The sequence below is a fragment of the Pristis pectinata genome, chromosome 10 (assembly GCF_009764475.1).
Source record: "Pristis pectinata isolate sPriPec2 chromosome 10, sPriPec2.1.pri, whole genome shotgun sequence".
Taxonomy (NCBI): domain Eukaryota; kingdom Metazoa; phylum Chordata; class Chondrichthyes; order Rhinopristiformes; family Pristidae; genus Pristis; species Pristis pectinata.
Window position 1 is genome coordinate 34208726 of NC_067414.1, and position 18935 is coordinate 34227660.

General features: G+C 38.3%; 1 protein-coding gene across 2 annotated transcripts in view; it reads right to left on the reverse strand.

Moving 5' to 3' along the window:
- Positions 1-8008: 8008 nt before the first annotated feature.
- The window catches only part of tfap2b (transcription factor AP-2 beta), a 44953-nt gene continuing 34026 nt past the window's right edge, over positions 8009-18935 (reverse strand). Inside the window, exons 6-7 of one of the 2 annotated variants that reach the window (XM_052024984.1) lie at positions 17570-17711; positions 8009-14064 (exon numbers count right to left, since the gene is read on the reverse strand). In XM_052024984.1, the coding sequence (XP_051880944.1) occupies positions 13767-14064; positions 17570-17711 (440 nt within the window). In that variant the 3' untranslated portion in view covers positions 8009-13766. The remainder of the gene's footprint in view (positions 14065-17569; positions 17712-18935) is intronic. The other variant, XM_052024986.1, reaches the window with a different exon arrangement.

Here is an 18935-nt window from a genome sequence, read left to right on the forward strand (position 1 = left end):
TTGTTTGATTTAATTATTTGTCACAATTAATTTCCAATACATTCAAATCTTAAATCCCACATTTTTATGTCAGGCTTAGAATAGTCACCAATTAAATTTAATAATGTTCTGTGATTTCAGACATTCCACCCACCAATAAGTTTTATTCATACCTTTAGGATATGAAACCATGCAGAATTAAACTTTCAAGCTGAGGCTTTTAGTCACTGTGCTTATGGGACAAAATCTATCGTGGAGAACTACTGTGCCAGAGATAGCTGATGATTACTAAATTGATCTTCAGCAATAAATTCTGAGTTTATTCTAAAAATGTAGCACACATGGAATGTTGATATACAGAACTAAAATGATGAGATACAGAATAGAATCATAATCATTTCCATGATTTAGCTAAAGAAGTAGATTTAGTTGGTGGAACCTTTCCTGATAAGGAAATGTTTAGATATCCAAATAAATCAAATACTTCAACAAGAAAAAAACACTACATACAGTAAGTTGATATTTAATCATAGATACTTAATCCATGGTGAACTAGTTGATCTTAGCTGAGAAGGCAATGGGAATAGCATAATTAGTTTCAGTAACCTAGGGATAGAGAGGGGGCAAAATGAAGGATTGTTCTGCTCCTGATAGCTATCCAATGACCTCTGTTAGGAATGTGTGTGCCTAGTGAGAACTGAATTGGCCTCAGCTGTGACCTTACTTCATTGTTGAAGAGCCTGTCTGAGTTCGCAGATGAAAAAAAATGACCACCAGTGTGGGGCCATAGGCCACTGGCGCTTTTGGAACTGCCCCAGTTAAACTGCAGTTTGCAGGGTTAAGAGGGGAGCAAAGTAGGAAACAAAACTATATGAATAAACCTTTGGAAAGTGAGTCATTAGGCCAGAATTCAGTGATATTTTATTGCTGGTAAACATTCCCACATATATTATTTTATCTTTAATGTATTCAGCAGTGCTATAATTTTCCCAATGCAGAAACCGCTAATACAATCGGCTGCTCAGATTGCACTAATGAAATATGTACTTCTACAGAGCAGAAATGAAATAGATATTGATGGAATTGGTAGCTATCAAAAAATGAAATATTTTGTGCACTCTCCAAAAGTATGTGTCTAGATTGTCTTAAATTTAGTTACTATTATTCTCACTAATTAGACAATTATACTCAAGAATAATTACTGGGAACAGCTGATGGTAAATAGGCATGTAGAGATGTAGCAATTTGCTTAAAGCATGTTGTTTAGACAAAGTGGGCTTTCCCTTCCTCTAATTCCAGATGTACAAGCGATGACCTCAGGGGTACCTCAGGGATCTGCACTGGGACCCTTACTCTTTGTGATTTTTATAAACGACCTGGATGAAGAAGTGGAGGGGTGGGTTAGTAAGTTTGTGGATGACATGAAGGTTGGGGGTGTTGTGGATAGTTTGGAGGGCTGTCAGAGGTTATAGAGGGACATAGATAGGATGCAAAGTTGGGCTGAGAAGTGGCAGATGCAGTTCAACCCAGATAAGTGTGAAGTGGTTCATTTTGGTAGGTCAAATATGTTGGCGGAATATAGTATTAATGGTAGGACTCTTGGCAGTGTGGAGGAGCAGAGGGATCTTGGGGTCTGAGTCCATAAGACGTTCAAAGCGGCTGCGCAGGTTGACTCTGTGGTTAAGAAGGCATATGGTGTATTGTCCTTCATCAATCGGGGAATTGAATTTAGGAGCCGAGAGGTATTGTTGCAGCTATATAGGTTCCTGGTCAGACCCCACTTGGAGTATTGTGCTCAGTTCTGGTCGCCTCACTACAGGAAAGATGTGGAAACCATAGAGAGGGTGCAGAGGAGATTTACAAGGATGCTGGCTGGAATGCGGAGCATGCCTTATGAAAGCAGGCTGAGGGAACTCGGCCTTTTCTCCTTGGAGAGATGGAGGATGAGGGGGGACCTGATAGAAGTGTTTAAGATGATGAGAGGTATTGATTGGGTAGATATTCAGAGGCTTTCCCCAGGGCTGAAATGGTGGCCACAAGAGGACATAGGTTTAAGGTGCTGGGGAGTAGGTATAGAGGAGATGTCAGGGGTAAGTTTTTTACTCAGAGAGTGGTGAGTGCGTGGAATGGGCTGCCGGAAACAGTGGTGGAGGTGGATACGATAGGGTCTTTCAAGAGACTGTTAGATAGGTACATGGAGCTGAATAAAATAGAGGGCTATGGGTAAGCCTAGTAATTTCTAAGATAGGGACATGTTTGGCACAGCTTTGTGGGCCAAAGGGCCTGAATTGTGCTGTAGTTTTTCTATGTTCTATGTTCTATGACAATGTCAGATGCTGAGATGAGATCAAATGCAAAAAATGAACTTCATTTACCAGGACTGTGGGATTTCACAACAATTCATATGCAATAGCTTTGAACATTTACATTGTGGTCAATAAGATGTGGCCAGATTTTAGTGACAGCCATAAATACCTCAAGGTACAACTTTAGCAACTTTGATGGCGTTGTGGGAATATGTTTCATTTGACTTAGGGTGGTAGCTGAGGGGCAGGTAGTGGGGGTGCCTCGATTAATATTTTAAAAGCAAAATGGGCAAATAGTTTTTTAAAAATTGCTATAATAACTGACATCTGGCTGCATTACAATTTTGTATTGTTCATATTTTATTCTATAAATGAATTATGAATATAACAATAATGAATAAAAGAAATTGCTGGAGCTTTTTGACAGTTTTTTCCCTTCACCATTTTATAAGGTTCCCTCCTCTTTTCCCAACACCATTGACTCCTTCCTTGGATATCATTCTCTTTGCAATGGCCATCTTCCAATGCCTCAATGTTACAGATTGCTGTGCATCGCCAAAGGAGTAGAATATGTGAAATCATAGCACTGGGAAGGAAGTTAATTTGGAAAATTATATTTAGTTTTAGGGTGTTCCACCTTAGCATATGATATATTTGTTTGAAAGGAAATCTAATTGTAACTCATTAGAATCCTTGGATGAAATGGCTGAGCTATGACAAGAAATTATACCAGCATAATGGCCCATGAAGATAATAAAGTTAAGGGTGGTCTGTTGAGATAATTGACAGGGGAGTTCTTCTAACCGGAGGATCTAGACCAATTAAAAATGTTGAGCAACATTTGATTGAGCACACCAACGGAAGGGAAAAATAGAGGGGTATTTAATGGTCAGGCGACACTTTCCATAGTTAGAGTTATCCCCATGAACTTTGAATTAGAAGTGACACTATAAAAATGAATCCAGAAACCATTCAATATAATGCCCTGTAAAACTAATGAAGCAGAATTAATCGAAGAGTTCAAAAGGGAGATAGATAGCAATTTTGTTGGTAAAGGCATGAGCAATAGGTTCCTGCTTTCCCTCTTTCATCTGTTATCTTTGCAATGAATATTACCAGGCAATTCTACTAAGCTTCATCATAGAAGTATATTTTTCATCCACAGGTGAATTTGGGTAGCTGACCATCAAGATAAACCAGATAGCTCTTCAACAGATCCAGCATAGAGTCATTTTGAATATTGAACAATTACAATCAAGCCCATAGATTCTGACTGGAAATTAGTCACCCTGGGGATAATCAACCAGCTACAAACCCTCACATTATCAGATGCCCTGCTTGGCTTTATGAGGAAGGTAGGTTGCTTGTGGGGTTAACTAGAAAATTGCTAACACCAGCAAGTTTTATGGAGATTAAAGGGATGGTCTTGTTGTTCTCAGGCTCAAAAAAATATTAAGTTACCTTTCAGAGTCAGTGACTGGAGCAATTTGTCAAAATTAGGAGAATTTTCTTTCTATATATGGAAACCAACGATTAACCAACATTCATTAAAAATAGGAACAGAACTAATCAATCAAGTATGCTCTGCCATTCAAAATGATCATTGCTAGTTCAACTTTCTTCAAGACCATTTCTAACTTCTCCCTATAACCCTTGATTCACTTGCTGATTAAAAATCTAAATATCTCAACCTTGAATGCACTCAAGGGTTCAGCCTCCACAGCTTTACAGAGCAAATTCCAAAAACCCACAACTTTTTGAGAGAAGAAATTCTTCCTCATCTCTTAAATAGGAAACCCCTTATTCTTAGCACAGCCTCTGATCCTAGGATCTCCCACTAGGTGAAACATCCTCTCACTATTTATACTGTCAAAACATCCTAAGCAACTTTTTTTAATAAGATCACCGCTCATTCTTAAACTCCTATGAGTTCAGACTAACTGTTCAACCTTCTCTACTTGGCATCATCCAAGTAAACCTTCTCTAAACTGTCTCTATTGATAATATATATTTCTTTCAAGTATGGAACCAAAACTGTTCACGGTATCCGATATATGGCTTCATTAGTGTCTTGTATGGTTGCAGTAAGAGTTCCATTTGTATCTACAGGAGGTGGTGCCTCAAGAAGGCAAAATCCATCATCAAAGATCCCCACCATCTGGGCTATGCCATCTTTTTGCATCTACCAGCAGGCAGGAGATACAGAAGCCTGAAGTCCCACACCACCAGGTTCAAGAACAGTTACTTACCTTCAACCATTCGGTTCTTGAACACCCAGCAAAGCCCTAATTACTACAGTTTAAGTGATATTGTGATCACTTTGATCACATTGCATTAAAATGGACTTTATTTATATTTGTTCTGATTGTGTTCTTTCTTGCAAAAATTGTGTATAGTTTATGCTTAATTTATGTTTTTCTTGTGAATGCTGTTTATATAATTCTATGTGCCTGTGATGCTACTGCAGATAAGTTTTTCATTGCATCTGTGCATACATGTACTTGGTACATATAACAATAAACTTGACTTTGACTTTATTACATTAGCCTTTCCAATTACTTGCTGCACTTGTGTGCTGTATTTGTGTTTCATTTACACAGACTCCCAAATCCCTTAACGTCACAGTTTTTTTCAGTCTTTCTCCATTGAAGTAATAATAATTCTTCCTTCCAAAGTAAACCATATTTTCCCATATTATACTCCATTTGCCAGCTTTTGCCCACAGATTTTACCTATCGATTTCTCTTTGTTAACTGTTTGTATCTTCCTCACAACTTCCTGCCCATCAACTTTTGTATCATTTGCAAATGTGGCTACAGTTCGTTCACTTCCTTCCTCTAAATCATTAATATATATGTAAGCAGCTACAATCAAAGCTGCCCCCACCCCTCCCCCGGTACCCTGCTGGTTACACACTGCCAACCTGAAAATGACCCTCTTATCCCGACTCATGGTCTCTTGCTGTTTTGTCAGGGCTCCATCTAGGCTAATCTATTATCGCCAATGCCATCTTGCAAAATAACTTTTGGTGTTGCACCTTGTCCAGTGCCTTTCCTATGCACGCTGACTGACACTTGCTCAAAGAACACTAATAAGTTTGTTAGACATTATTTCCCCTTCATGAAGCTGTCCTGATTCTGCTTGATTAGACTGTGATTTTCCAGGTGTACTGCTACTACTAACTTGTTAATTAATGCTGACATCTTTCCAACAATAGACAATAGTCGAAGTAGCCTATAGTTACTTATTTTTTGCCTCCTATCCTTTTTGATTAAGGGTATAACACTAACAGTTTTCCAGTCCTCCAGTATTTCTCCAGAATCAGAGGACATTTGAAAAATTACAACCCTTGCATCCACTGTCACTGTTGTCACTTCTTTTGTGATCCTAGAATACAAACCATCAGGTCCTGGGGACTTATCAGGCTTTAGCTCCATCAGTTTGCCAAATACTAAATCTCTGGTAGTAGTGGTGATATTTAATTCCTCCTCTGTTTTTTTTCCCCCCAGAATTAATGGAATGTTCATTGTATCCTCTACCATGAAGACTGATGCAAAATATCTGCTTAACTGCTCTGTTACTTCCTTGTACTGAATTTTGAATTTACCCCAATCTTTGAGCCTATCACTGACTTTTTCCCCGTTATGTTTTCTCTTTCAAATTAAGTCCCTCCTTCACTTCCTCATTTAGTCCTGGTTAGTTCATCATCCCCTTGGAAGTCCTCTTTGGAATATATTTTTGCTGGGAGTCATGAATTATTTCCTTAAATGTCTGATACTGCCTGTCTACCGTCTTATTGCTCATCTATTTGCCCAGCCCACTTTAGACAATTTTCTCTTCATTCCTTTGTAATTCCCCTTGTTTAAGTTTAACACAGTTGTTTCATACCCAAATTTTTCACTCTCAAGCTGAAAGCTAAATCCTATCATGCTGTGATCATTATTTCCTGGGGGATCTTTCAGTCTGAAATCATTTATTCTACCTGTCTTGTTACAGATTATCGGTTTCAAAATAGCCTATTCCCTGGTTTGGCTCTATAACATATTGCTCCAGGAAGCTATCACATATGCACAATGAATTCATTCTCCTTGCTACCATTTCCAAATTTATGAACCCAAGCACCCATTATTTCTTGATTTATATTCTTTCCTACAATGTGGTTACTGTTTGGGTCTATACACTACTCCTGCCATCATCTTCTCTCCCTTGCTACTTTTTACCTCCAACTAAATGGACAGTACATATGAGCATCAACCATCTCTCATGACTGTATTACTTAATCTCTTATTAGCAGGGCTACCCCACAATCATTTACTTCCCACCTGTCCTCCCTAAAGGTCAAATATCCCTGAATATTGAGCTCCCAACTTTGATTTCCTCATATCCATGTCACTGTAATAGATATTAGATCATTCCCTGTTTATCTCTTTTTGTGCTGTTCATTGGTTTTGTTTTGAATACTATTTGCTCTTTGATATAAAGATCTTCACTTAGTCTTTTCACCACCTTTCCTTGCATTAACCCTATCTGTTGAGCCTATTGTGTTGCTTTAGTCTATTTTCTTGTCAAAACCAGTAACTCTTAAGTTTCATTAACTTCCTACAATCATCCATTTTTAAAAGTAAAGCTGAGTGTTGCTTAGTCATTTCAGATCATGCTCATGCTAAACATTAGTGGTGCCTGCACCATATATCTTGGCCTTTGCTTTGTTTTTCAACAAACTACATGCATGCCATGGACTGATTTGGGACTAGGAAAAGCCGACTGATTAAAGGTCTTTTGTTTTCTCAAAAACTGAGTAGGCACACAGGAGTTGAAAATTAAAGTTAGCAGCAGTGGAAAAGAGGCAGCTGCTAAAAACTGGAAAACAAATGAAACTACAGATGCTGGAATCTGAAGCATAAACGGAAATGCTGGAAGAACTCAGCCAGTTAGGCAACATCTGTGGAAAGAGAAACCAGTTAACATTTCAGGTCAAGGCCCTGGATTTCTCTTTCCACAGATGCTGCTTATTGGTTGACTTCTGGCATATCTATTTTTGTGCCAAAAGCTGGGCTTGGTTAGTAACAAAGGGCCAATTTAGCACCACTCATTTTGCACCACTGCCAATGTTGAATTCTACCCTAACAACCTGAGAAGTTTTGATCATATTAGGATTTTTGTACTTTTTTATTTTTAAAACAAAATTAAATGTTTCTTATGTCCATTCTGTTGCACAACCATTCAAATGTTCATAATTGATGCTAATTGGTTTTATTTGTTCAGCCAGGATTTATGCCCACCATAGGTTAAATGGATAAAGTTCTTCCTTTAGTCATTGTTTAGAAGCTGGGCCCATTGCAACACAACCTCGAAGTATGAAAATGATAAGCATATTGCAAAATTGGTTACTGATCGCTAGTCTCACTCAGAGAGACCATAAATGGGTGCAGCGAAATGGAAAATTAATGGTGATCCTATTTGTTGATGGAAATGTGGTGCTACTCTTTCAAAGCTGGGCAAATGAAAATGGTATAGAATAAGTGAACAAAAGTGATCCTCTAGAATTGATAACCATGATCTCCATTTTTTAAGTATTTACCAGAAAAGATAAACTTGAAGAATCAAAGTCTCAGTATCTGAATAAAATTGATTCCATCTTTAACAACAAGTGTTTAACATTAATATGATTGCTTCTTTATTCTTAATATATAGTTATATATGCTAATATTTGGAGATATATAATATGATTCCAACTATATTTACAAGCTGGCTTTAAGAAATGTAAAATCTATTAACATAGGTAATGCTGAGAGTTTACACAATATACATGAACACCATATATTGTGGACCACAATATTTCTGCTTAAGTACAAATTTGATATTTTGGATGGTTTTCATTTCAACAGGTGGGTGAAGTACAAGGCTCTCCTATAAATTTTCTAGAGATGATGCATGCATTCAGCAATTGCATACCATACCTGTCCCTGTTGCAATTATAGTTATAGTACTTATTTCAATGGTCGACAAATAAGGAACAGAGGTGGTGATAAAAAATGACTTGACTCTTAGGAATGACTAGTTTGTTAGACAGGTTCAGGCCATAAAACAAAAGGTCAGAGCGAGCCTGAGCCCTTTAATTGAGTTAAATAGAGAAGCCATGCGTGCATTATCCTGCTCATACAGAGACCAAATAGAGACAAAGAAAAATCAGTTGGACAATAGCCAGGGAAAACTTTGGGGCCTACAGGACATAAGTTGGTACCAAAGCATTTCCCCTATCGGGAACCATGACTCAATAGACACCCATACTTTCTGATATGCGCTCCAAATGATCGAGATTCCTTGCTGAGACTACTTGCACAGCGTAATTTCAAGTATACCTTACTGAAATACCTTAAATTCTCCTGTTCTTACATTCGCTTGCTACTTTTTCAGCCAAATGTATCCGTCAATGCCCGACTTTTGATCGTAACGTTTAAAGTGTACAATACACCATCCCCAAAGTTGAAACATTTTGAACTCCACCAGGTTTGTTTTGGTAACATTTCTGAAACCTTTTCCTCATGCCATTGGAAATATCCCAGGGACAAATGCACACTAAAATATGATGGTTGCACTTTATTGCTTTACTGAAAGAGAGAGAAAAGAACAGTACATTTCGGAAGAAAGATTTATTATGTGTTCGTTTGTTTCTTGAAGACAGATTGGTTTTCATTCAAACAACCAGTAGGTGGACAGACCTAGTAACAAAATCTGTCTGAAAAGTGAAGCAGCATCACATTTAAACTGAATAAAATACAACAAAATCACAAGGTACTCAACTCTTTTTTTCTCTTAAAATGAGACCACAACTGGACAATAAACAAGTTCTACCCATCACCTTTACAATGTGTCTAGTGAACAGAGATCAGATAGTGGACTATCTAGCGTCAAGCATTTTCAACCCACTCACAGAGGTATGGAATCATAGATAAATACCCCACTACTGGCTCACCATATTTACAATCCCATTAAATTAACATTAAATAAATATATACAAACATGGACAATGATAACCCGCCCACCCCCTCCAAGCTGAATCCCAGTGGAGATCCAGAGGAACTAGTGTTCCAAGTTGTATATTTGTTTGGAAAGTGTTGTATAAAAAATCGGGTTACCTAACTACTGGAGTCAAAACGGTTTTATTTTGTAGCATGTGACAAGGATGGGAACAGATCAAAGTATACAACCTGCTCGTACGCAGTTTTGGCATATGGGGTTATGAGTTCGTGCTTATTTTTTTGACAAGGATGGATTCCTTTTCAACGGATAAGAAGATTGTGAGGATACAAGAGCGTTTGTCAATTTCAGTATTACTTTGCTATGCGGGTTTTTTTTTATTTTAAATGGATGAGATTACAATATGAATCGATTGAAAATAAAATGGGTGCACATTTCGAATTTGATATATTGATTGACACCGAAATACACAGGATTCTATATCTCGGCAATTATACTACCTATGGAAATGAAAACGTATAACAGACTTCCAGGGAAGAGTAGACAGACTTCAAATATTGATTGTATTTGTATTAGCAACACTTCCAGTAGATTGTCATTTGCTGATGGTAGATTTGCCAGTTGGTTTGCAAAACTTTATCATTAATGAAGAGCCACCATCCTTCCTGCATCAATATTTCATGACTTGCGGAAACATCGTTCTCTTCAGCCTAAAATGTTAGTCTCGGGTAATTATCAAGATCTTTTTTGGTTAATGGTTAGGTTTAGGATAGTGTCAAGTCACTGCACTGTTTACATCATGTTAAATGCTTTGTGGGAGTTCCCGGAAAAATAAAGTATTTAACATCCAGCTATGTTACTTAATGGCTCTACAGGAGCGCCCCAGCCACTCCCTCGGCTCCTGACCACTTCATATGTTTCGCCTTCAAAAATTCCTAGACACGTACGATTGCAAATTGAATTTTATAATTTGCATGGTTAAGCTGGGAGAACCGGGGAAGGAGGCTAACAAATGAGTTTTGATTTCCCTCAAAAACAAATTTACCTTTTCCATGCTGTGGACTTCCACGTTTCGTTACTTAGAGACTAGATCAAAGTTGCCATCAGGCGCATCTGGTTGAGCTACAGAAAATGTTCTTTTTGTCTAAATTGTCATCTGGTCATATCTTGGATGGGTGGGACGGGTGTGGTGGGGAGTGCAAGAAGTGTGTGTGTGTGTGTGTGTGTGTGTGTGTGTGTGTGTGTGTGTGTGTGTGTGTGTGTGTGTGTGTGTGTGTGTGTGTGTGTGTGTGGAAATTTAGATTCCACATGTTGGTTACATTTGGCTGGGTCAGCTCCAGTGCATAAAATGGGTGCAGTCATACTTAAATGTGAGCTTGATCTGGAATTTCCGTGCACTCTAAACATTGTGTCTGGTTAAGTAAAACATTTTAGATTTTCAAAATACCAAATCAGCACCGAGTTCAGAGAAACCAGAAATATATCATCAAAAGGGAATGAAACTCCAATCAAGTTACATGAAAAATCCGCAATACACAAGCATGGGTTGGAATGTTTTAACCTGTTTTTTTAAAAAAGCTTTCAATAATCAATTTCTGGCAATTTGAGACTGACCGACATTTGCCACTGTTATTCTTTTTTGTCAGTGGCAGTAGCAGCATAGTTGCCTTGAGTCAGTGAAAATAAAATAGGCAACAGGGGTACATTCTACAAATCAAACCTGTTCAACTGTTTAGTTTTAAACACGACAGAATTAAAAATAAATCAGCAGAATGCAATAACTCTTGCCTTTTTTATTCCCCCCGAGGGACCTTGATCTTATTCTACTGCTTAGAAATAAACATTCAAAACAAACAAGATCCGGGTGTATTCATCAGGACATTTTAGCATTTTTTTGTTGTAAATGAATGAGCAACTAAACGGTCAAACATTCCTTTCACACCTGTGTCCTCCCAGCATTCCAACTTTCTTGCTAATGTGTCTAATGAGTTTAGTCAGTTCTGGTGTGGGTTTGTTTTGTGTCGCCACGGGGAAAACACTCCATCCGCCACATACCACCTGTGGACTCACCGAGCAGCACAGGTTCGGCTTGTGATAACTCTTCCATTGAAAAGCATGGCCTGGGGCGAAAAAGTGGAAAACATATGAAAAGGAAGCTCTTTCTCAAAGGAGCATTGAATTCTATGTAACGTCTCAGTGATTTATTTTTTTTAAAAAAGTGGTTCATTTAAAAGGCCGTTATAAGTATATGAGAAGTAATAAGGAAATATTATGGTATGGACAACCACAGATACCCGACCGAAGAAAATGGTTTTCATGTTGAGCGCACGAGCAGTAAGAGCAACGACTCAATGGTGACAATAAGCAGTATCTGCTGTAGTTATAACCACCATATGGTCTAAATTGTTGAATCTCACAATAATGCATTCAGTTTCTAAATTGATAATTATCGCAATTGTCTATGCACAACAAACGTGCCCAGCTAGAATATCAGAACTGCAAACTGGGATCAAAGAAGGACAGCTAGGTTCCCTATAATGTGTATCAGTCGGTTGCTTCATTAACTGTGGGGAACCTGATGTCTTCACTGCAGTCGCAATCGTTCCTCCTCCTCACCAACGCACAAGCACATGCATGCATACCAGCACACCACAATAACGTTGCTCTCCTTGAATAGTTTGATTTGTTTAAAAAATCTTCGAAGGGTGGGAGAAGTGATTGTGGCGAGGTTTCAATAAATTAAAATAGATGGGAAGAAATTTGAAATGTGTTCACACGGATAAATATCTCCCAGTCGTGAGCACAGAGTTCCATATACCTTCATGGAGCACAGACAACAAACACAGTGTAAGAAACAAGATTTGATTTTAGAGAAAAAAAACGCCGCCCCTTTAGTTTGGAGAATCCCGGAAGCTCCAGACAACCCAGCTGCAAGAATTTGTATGTTATTCTCAATGCATGGCTTACAGGTCAGTGTGTCTTCCAACCTGCAAGAATCCATCTACTCCTTTAAACATGATCCTCATATATTTTGCAATGTGCAGGCTGTTAATCTGAGCGAAAATGTGAAATGGGCCATAATTTTAATGTTTGACTACAAATGCTTTACTGATGCTTCTGTGTGATCTTGAAGTTTTATATTTATTAAGAAAAAAACTATCATATATTTTCAGGGGATATATTTAAGGATTGCACATTACGAAGAGAGTATTTTCTGATTTGCAAATATTTTAATATCTGTTTTTTTTTCCTAACTGATGACAGAAAAAAGCTATTCTGGTCGCTTCGTACTCTGAATCTTCCTCGTGACCTAGACTTAGTTTACAGTATGTAGCCCTGATTGCTGTTGAAAACTCACATCTATAACTAAACGCTATCCGCCGCCCAATGGGTAACTGGGTGAAGTGATCAGTGAGTTTTGGTATGTTCATTGGCGAACCTTGTCTAAACTCAAAAGAAACAAATTGCCCAATAGTTGAGGTCAAAAGTGCCCTTGGTTTGAGTAGAGATCATGCTCACTCGCCTAAGCTTAAAGTTGCATGATCCTAGTCCTTTCAGAGATAAAGTCAGTTTGTAAAAAAGATACATCACAAGCAAGACCCAACAAAATGCCAATGGGTTTTCAAGGGCAGTTACCTGGGGATTTATTCGGCAGTTAGATAACTGCTGCCAAATGCTAAACAGTATTGAGAAGGCCAGTCAAATTTGCTGATGTTTCAGAAAGTACCAAAAATTAAAATGAAGGCGCCATATTAGGGGAACACTGTCCATTTCTATTATCTCATGTTTCCTTCTCATTGATCTCCGTTAGATTCCAAGTGGACTCTTTGAAATAAACTTGCTTTCCGGCTGACTATACTCCTTTCGCAGTGTTCCCCTTGTACTTGATCTGACAACTGCAATCCAAGGTGAATAATTATCTACATAGGGCTCCGTTTGGATTCGTGTCGTATGGAAGGTTATGGTCAGTCATGCCGCAGACTGCAAGGTTGTGTTTGGAGTTAGAATGAGCACGTACATGTCATTATTGTCACTGTATGTTGGAATCTGTGTGCAAATCATTAGATCATGAGCTCTATATTAAAGCTAATGTATCCAAATCGGGTGGGGGAGGGGTGGGATACTATTAAGCTTTCATGTTACCTGATAGTCATTTTCTTTTTGGTGGAATGTTTCCATCCTCACAACATGCAGAACTGTGCACAGAAATCAGATCTGGAATGAGCGTGGACCAAAGAATTTTGATAATAAAAAAATCAATTTGCAGTCACCCAGGTGGATCTTGAAATCACCTGCCATTCTGACATAAAATGGAAGTTAAAGTGTTGCAAAATTGGAAAAATACCAATAAAAATGCTCTTGAAGCCTTGCATCCAGGTCCATATTGGTTGCAAACAGTTGACCCAGTGTTGCTCCTTTATGTGTGCGTTGTTGTTTCCAAGTCAATAGAAGATTTTTTATATAAAGCTACAGAAAATAAAAAGTTTGGAGGAGTGTTTCTCATTTCCTGTTCTTTTCCTCCTTGTCTCCAGTTTTGGTGCCCGCCTCCCCTCCAGATGTGTGTCTATTTGGGTTGTTGTTTAAGAACATCTTGTCCAGTCCCTTTAATGCTTCCGTCAGGTAGTTCTGGACAGCTGTGAGAGCAGCACAAATGGCAGGAGAGCCAAAACCATGCGTAATGAGGCTAAAGTGAGTCAAACAGCTCTGGATGCCTGGGTCTAGTATCGGGTTGGGCCTGGTGTTCCCCAAAGGACTCCTATCCTGTGCCAGCAGATCTGTGAATTCTTTGCAAAGTTGCCTGGGGGTTAAGAAAATAAGACAATGAATGTTGCCGTCAGATAACACAAATCAGATGTATGGAATGGCACATTATCCGGTTGCTATGGAAATTGGTTTAACCCCCTCAACCCGCACATCGTGATTACCGAAAAGCTGACTGCATAGCATTGAGTTCCAATCTATCCGAATTTCTATTTAAGATTTCCTTTGCTTATAATAGAACTACAATAGTGAAATAATTCCGGATGTTTTTAATGGAATCTCATATGTTCTCAATTCCCATAATGACCCACGGATGTGAGTCTTTCTTTAATTTTCTAAAGAATGAATGAAGCAGCGCAAAACCTAAATATAGATTAATCTCATCGTGAAAGAATTCTGTTAAAAGCAGCATGGGTTCACGAAGGTGAAAGAGTTAAGGTTAGGTTACATGTTTAGTGGGCTAATTTTTCAACCAATAACACATGTGAGGGTTAGCAGAATATTTTGTTCCTTGAGAGAGAAAAAAAATCCACCTTAGAGATATGCTAAATCAGAAATAATTAAAAATTACGCGGCCATTAAAATAAAAGTAAATAGAACATATTGTAAACAGCAAATAGAAGTGAGAACATGAAATCCCTGGGGGAGTTAATACCTAAGATTTACATTCAAGAGGTATCGGCCATTACACTTAGGAACTTCATCCAAAACCCGAAAATGTTGAGGCGTTTGGTTCATTTTCAGATCATTCCTTGCAAGGAACGAGGCTACCCGCATGTTATATACTTTGTCCTTTGTTTTCTGATTTTTTTGGGGGGGTGAGGGTGGGGGATATCTTATGTATGTAACGAGGGGGTCGTGGCGCACTAGATCAACACGCTGATAGCTTACTTTCAGTGGTTTCTTTTGACTTCAGAAAGATGACAGTTTCTCCTGTAAACTTGTCAGAATTTGGTTTCCCAGATTAGAGTAAGGGTGCGGGTGAGGGGTTGGAGGATATGGTGGGGTTACCTTCAGTAGCGGGTCTACCACTCCTCCACGAAAGTTCGATAACGATTTGGGGTATTGTTTATAAACGTTGTATGGAGTTTGATTGACATTTCCACGAAGTTATAGTGAATGAATGAAAATGTCTTCTCCCTTGTCCTTCCAGACCAGCGGAAGTTCACCCCCCACCCCGCACCCCGCCTCCCCTCTAAGGAGGCACTTCCACTGTAAATTGGCTCTGAAAGTAGTGAAGCTAAAGGTTAAGGTACAAATCTCGTCCGACGAGGAGGAAAATAGCAAAAGTGTCAGCAACGGCAACAACTTGTACAACAGCAACTGGCCTTTAACACGAGCATAACTAAGAAGTTGACATAGAGCCACACATTTTGATATTATCACAAGTGGCCAAACTCTTGATCAAAGGGATGGAATTAAGGAGTGTCATTACGAAGACACGGTATTAGGGAAGTAATTCCAGAACTTAGAGGCGCAACATCAGTGGTGGGGCCTTTTTTCCCCTTCTACTTTGAGGATGACAAGAGCCCAGAACTTGTAGTTCCAGTCAAAGATTACAAATTATTTCCCGTGTGGCTGGAATCTGTAGTACAACGTTGTACTTCACCTATAGCTACTGGATAATTGCAACGTAATGGTGCTATACCTGACCTGGAAATAATTAATATTCAGACTGAGTGTCGAAGTGGAAATGTATCCCGTTTCTCAGCGGTACCCTCCATCATTTTGATAAACGCACAACTTCGCTGAAACATTTTTTCTTACAGAAAATAACCGAATTGTAAGTTCAACAATAAACAAAAACGCAAAGGTCGGAAGATCGAGAAGCCTCAGCAAAATGCCGATCAACAAACATCCAGTTGGAAGCTGGGTTAACAATTTACCGAGTCTTCTTGTTTTCGGAATGGCCGACATAGTGCCAAGGTTTTCATTTTCCACCAATTCAGTTTTCTATCTAATCGTGGTTTCATGCTAGAGTCATTAACTGTAGCATTGTAGTGACAGATCAGGCTTTCTTTGTTAAATATGAACTTAATTTTACAAGTGATCTGAGGGCAAGAGAAATGAGAGTGATTATAGATTTCTAGGGATCAACACCATCGGCATATTTTATCCATTGCCACGATGAATTCGATTTTCTCTGAAAGAATTTTCTGGGCCGAGTATAGCAATGCAGTTAAACAACCATGAAATATGTGTATCTAAATAATGCGTTTAATCAAAAATCTAATTTTAATAGTCAATAAGAGAAAGGTTTAAGGAACATAACCGAAAATATTTTTCATCATCATTATCAGAATCATTAATAGTTAGATGTCTATGGGGTTGGCCCAAGTCTTTTGTTATGCAGCCAAACAAATCACGACTTTATATTTGAGCCCCCGGTGAAGAAGGTTCTAAAATGTCGTTTTGTGCATATTCCTTTGAACTTCTTGGCAAACCCAAATGACAAGAACAAAAGGCTCACTTCTATAGAAATAGTAGCTCCTGAAAACGGAAGACTATTTAGCTGTGCGAAGTATACGGTGAACAGAATTAGAGAAACAATCAGATGCGGTAAATAGTGGCCACTTCTGCATTCAGGAATAATGAAACGTGCTTTCAAAATGCATCTTTGCTTCGTTTTTACGCAATCGCATCTATTGGAGTTGCTTTTTTCTCGCTCTATATCTATTTTCTCCGCGTGTGTGGTAGCACGCATAATAGAGACGCATAGGAAATTGCTATGGGAACATTCTAAACGCCTGTATTCATCGCCCTTGTATTTTTTTCTATGCAAAGTAGGAAACGTCCACCGTGAAGGATTAATGGCAGGGAAGTCAAGCGCTTCTTGTCTTCAAAGAAAAAGAATCGCCTGCAAGCAATTAAACTTCTGAGATTGTAATATCTTCTGACCCGGCGGAAAGAAACAATTAAATTCAAATCACGTCTAGCGAACATCTGGACAAATTTCAGCAAATGATTTTTCAGCCTTTTTTTAATCTTTGGTGGGAATTGGGAGGATTTTCTTCAATAATATTAAAGTCAGATACAGACGCATATTTTAAAGTCGGCGCTGCGTCTTCGCCAGATCTGGTTGAAAATGTTTGAGTTGATTACAAGTTTGGATACTTCCTACTTTAAATGATCATCTGAAAAAAATAAGTTCTTAAGCTTGGAATGCCTAGTTAAATCAAAATATGACTTGATTATTTAAATTAGTTTCACTCGCCTTTTTGAATACAAAGAAAGATTTTATAAAGACTTCGTGGACTCAATCAATGACAATATTTAAACGACAGCTTATGTAATGCACTCATTTATCTGTCGACTGTAACTATATGGTAATACGTTGTTTGAAAGGATCGAAAATCACAGTTTCTGAAGCCTTCAATCAGGCAAAGATCATGTTATGCTGATCCAATTTAAAACATGCCACCTAATTTCAAATATTACTTCATATTCATCTTATCATTATAAAAAATCTAAAATATTAACAGGTATTTATTTTTTTTCCCTGCCACCTTCAAGGGGCATGTAGGAGTAAGTTAATGACTCACTTTGTGGCCAGTATCATGTTCTTTCTGGAGTGCAGCTCGCTGGGGTCTGTGTGCTGCCTGTTCAGGTAGTCTGCTGCAGCCTTGGCAGGGAATTCCGTCTCACAGATATACCCAAAATCCCGGGCTAAATGCACGGCCTCGCCTGGAAGACAAGACCAAATTCTTAATTGATTGTTTGCGAGTTTGTGTGCAATTTCTAACACTATGTATATCAATATCGACATTCATATTCGCCAGAGAGATAAAGTAAAGCCAAAAATGCAGAGCGGGACTAAACCAGTATTTCAGTGGTATTTACTAGTTCTTTCTCGGTAACATTTCGAAACAATGTGTCGTCATTCTGCCTCTGGTTGTCTGTTCATAGTGGTCTGGGAGTGTCTGGTATTCAATGTACAAACCTTGCACCAGCTCCCAATATTTTCTAATGCACCCCCTTTGAGAATTCAAGAGCGATTCCATATGGGGAATCAGGCTGGATTCTAGACTTTAACGCGCTGTTCATAAGATAAACTCTGACATCCACTGCAACGCTCAAATGATGTATAAATTTTAAGTAATCCCCCTTGGCGACTATGGGAAAGAAGAAAGGCATTGTGGGGAGAAAAAAAGTTATTTGACTCATTGCATACTATGAACATTCTTCCAAATTATAAAGTTGCAGTGTTACATAGATTATTCAAAGAAGTAATGATAAGTCATGGCGGTTAAGGAGTTCGTTATTTACTTCGGGTGTGGATTTAACTTCTTCATTTGAGTAATCTAAATAAAATGCCTATTTATTGTAAAGCGATTGCTTGTTATAAAGGGACAGACAATGAAATACTTATCTCTAATGTGAGTGGACGAGAGAGAAAATAGATGAGACTGGACATTTTGAATGCGAAGCCAGCATATGCACAGACTCAATTGCTTATATATGAAGACGAACATTCCCAGACTTTGAATCGATTTTTATCTTACACTTTGCATATAAAGACAGAGCCCAGGACCACATATGAATGCTGGCTGTCAAGAAAAAAGTGACCAATAGCTACTGAGTAGCCAAAAAAACTTGTAAGAATGTACAACATTAAATATAAACATTAAAATTAATTGGCGACATCACAAAATATCAGCTATTATTGCCTTTTGACCTGCATGTACTGGATTTAGTTATTAGGTAGGATATGAGTACTAGATGGGATATAACATGCGTTCCAAAATATTACGATAGATTGGCTTGTGTATCATGACGGTTGAGTTTAAAGTCCTTGCTGTAAATAATGTAAATAAAATGTTCAGTGGAATGTATATTGTAAGAAAAAATGACTGTTATAAATACATTTATTCTTGAGAAAATAAATATTGTAAGTAGTTTCTATCAGGG